This window comes from Myotis davidii, unplaced genomic scaffold (assembly GCF_000327345.1).
Source record: "Myotis davidii unplaced genomic scaffold, ASM32734v1 C64196759, whole genome shotgun sequence".
In the NCBI taxonomy this organism is placed as follows: domain Eukaryota; kingdom Metazoa; phylum Chordata; class Mammalia; order Chiroptera; family Vespertilionidae; genus Myotis; species Myotis davidii.
In genome coordinates this window covers 1-1,768 of record NW_006381137.1, presented here as the reverse complement: position 1 = coordinate 1,768, position 1,768 = coordinate 1, and the positions used below count along the sequence as shown (strand labels likewise).

At 35.4% G+C, this 1,768-nt stretch overlaps 1 protein-coding gene across 1 annotated transcript; it reads right to left on the bottom strand.

Annotated features, from left to right (window-relative positions):
• Positions 1-207: 207 nt before the first annotated feature.
• On the bottom strand, positions 208-1,759 carry LOC107181511 (exportin-7-like). The gene is made up of 2 exons (XM_015557399.1): positions 1,438-1,759; positions 208-402 (listed from the first exon to the last, which is right to left on the bottom strand). Exons 1-2 carry the CDS (start codon positions 1,654-1,656, stop codon positions 223-225), a joined length of 399 nt encoding a protein of 132 aa, XP_015412885.1. The 5' UTR covers positions 1,657-1,759; the 3' UTR covers positions 208-222.
• Positions 1,760-1,768: the final 9 nt, after the last annotated feature.

Below are 1,768 nucleotides of genomic sequence, written 5' to 3'. Positions count from 1 at the left end.
AAAATAAACAAACAAACAAACAAACAAATAAACTACTTCATTAAGCTTTTGACTTAGGACCATTGCTCGTATCTTTAATAGTGAACATTAATACCAGTGAGGAAAGCTGAGATGAGGGTAAAATATTCTGGAGACAGAAGGGGACCACGACAAAAAGAGTGAGGTAGGTTGTACTTACAGAGGAAAACCCAATGCAATTATTTTGTTTCAAAAGGGCATTAATCACTTACCGCGAAAGCACACAACTGCCAAAACGATCATCCCACACAGAGCAGAAAACACCAATACTAAGAAAAATATGGCACTTACTTCAATGAGGAAGGCTGTAGCACTTACTTGATTAATTTCATTGGTTAGCTGAGATAAAATTGTGACGCCAATAATGCAGTATTCAACACTATCCTGGTTTAAAAAAAAAAAGGAAGAGTTGGTGTGTGCAGCTTGATTTCAGCACTGGAAATGCAGTCACACTTTGAAAATGACAGAATCATGGGATGCTATTAACACTGCCTAGACAAGGTAGTAAGGAACTGTAGTTCAAAACTGCTGCTTTGCAGGACATAAAACCCAACTGCCATCAGAAAGACTGCTGAATCTGACTTCATCAAAATTGAAATCTTCCATAATTTAAAAATAACCGTAAGCATTATACCATGCTCATTATAAAAAGAGAAAGTGGCAAAACACACTTAAGATAAATTACAAATGAATGTGTAACAATTTTCAAAGAAACTGTATACAACAAGAAAAAGGCAAAGTAGCCGACTTAAAAATGTACATAAGATATAAGCAGGAAGTTCATAGAAAAACAAAAATTAAGGAGTAAATTAACCTATGAGAAACTGTTCTGTCCCATTCATAACTCAAATGCTGAGTTATGAATACCAATTCTTTTTACCTATTAGGTTAGAAAAATACAATAGCTGAGCTCTCAGGGTGAAGGCACAGGGAAATAGGCACCTTCTAATTGTTGGAGGAAGAAACTATTTTGGGGGGCGATTTGGAAATATCTTTAAAAGCCAAAATACACATATCCTTTTGCTTGAATAATTCCAATAATCCCAGTACACTTATTCAAAGTATGACAAGATATATATGTAAATTGATCTACCTACCTACCTATTTGGATAGTCATTGAAGTGTTTATTTAACAGTCAAATATAGAAGCAAACTTAATGCCTACCCCTAAGAGATCAGTTAATTAAAGTATGGTATTTTAGATCAGAATAGTATGTAGGCCTTAGAAAGAATGAAGGAGGGTTTGTTTGTGCTGATGTAAACATACAAAGCCAAGACACATTAAGGGTAAAAAAGACACAGACAAGAGCATATCAAATAATTCTATTTTGTGTACTTTCTAGACAGTAGAACTGTATATAAGTAAGTATATGCATGTTGCTTCTCCCATTCTTATTACATTAAATATATACATCATACCTGTAAAAACCTTGTGACGTCTGTGATTGCATTTCTGAAGACATAGTCATCCTTCTGACAGTCAAACCAGCCCAGCTTTGTGATTCTGGCATACAACTGAATAAGTGCTTGTGTCACGAAAGTAGCCAACTTTGGCCGAGTGGCAAGGTAGTTGAGCACATAGTTCCCTATAAAGCAAAAACAACCCACATGACATAAGGCTCTGTCAGGGAAGGGCATACATCTTTAAATGTACTAAATGTCCAAGAAATGGCAAAAATTATGCGATTGACTCTAAATTCCCTTACTTCTTCATGCTACTGAGAAATGGGACTTTGAGTGTAAGATGACT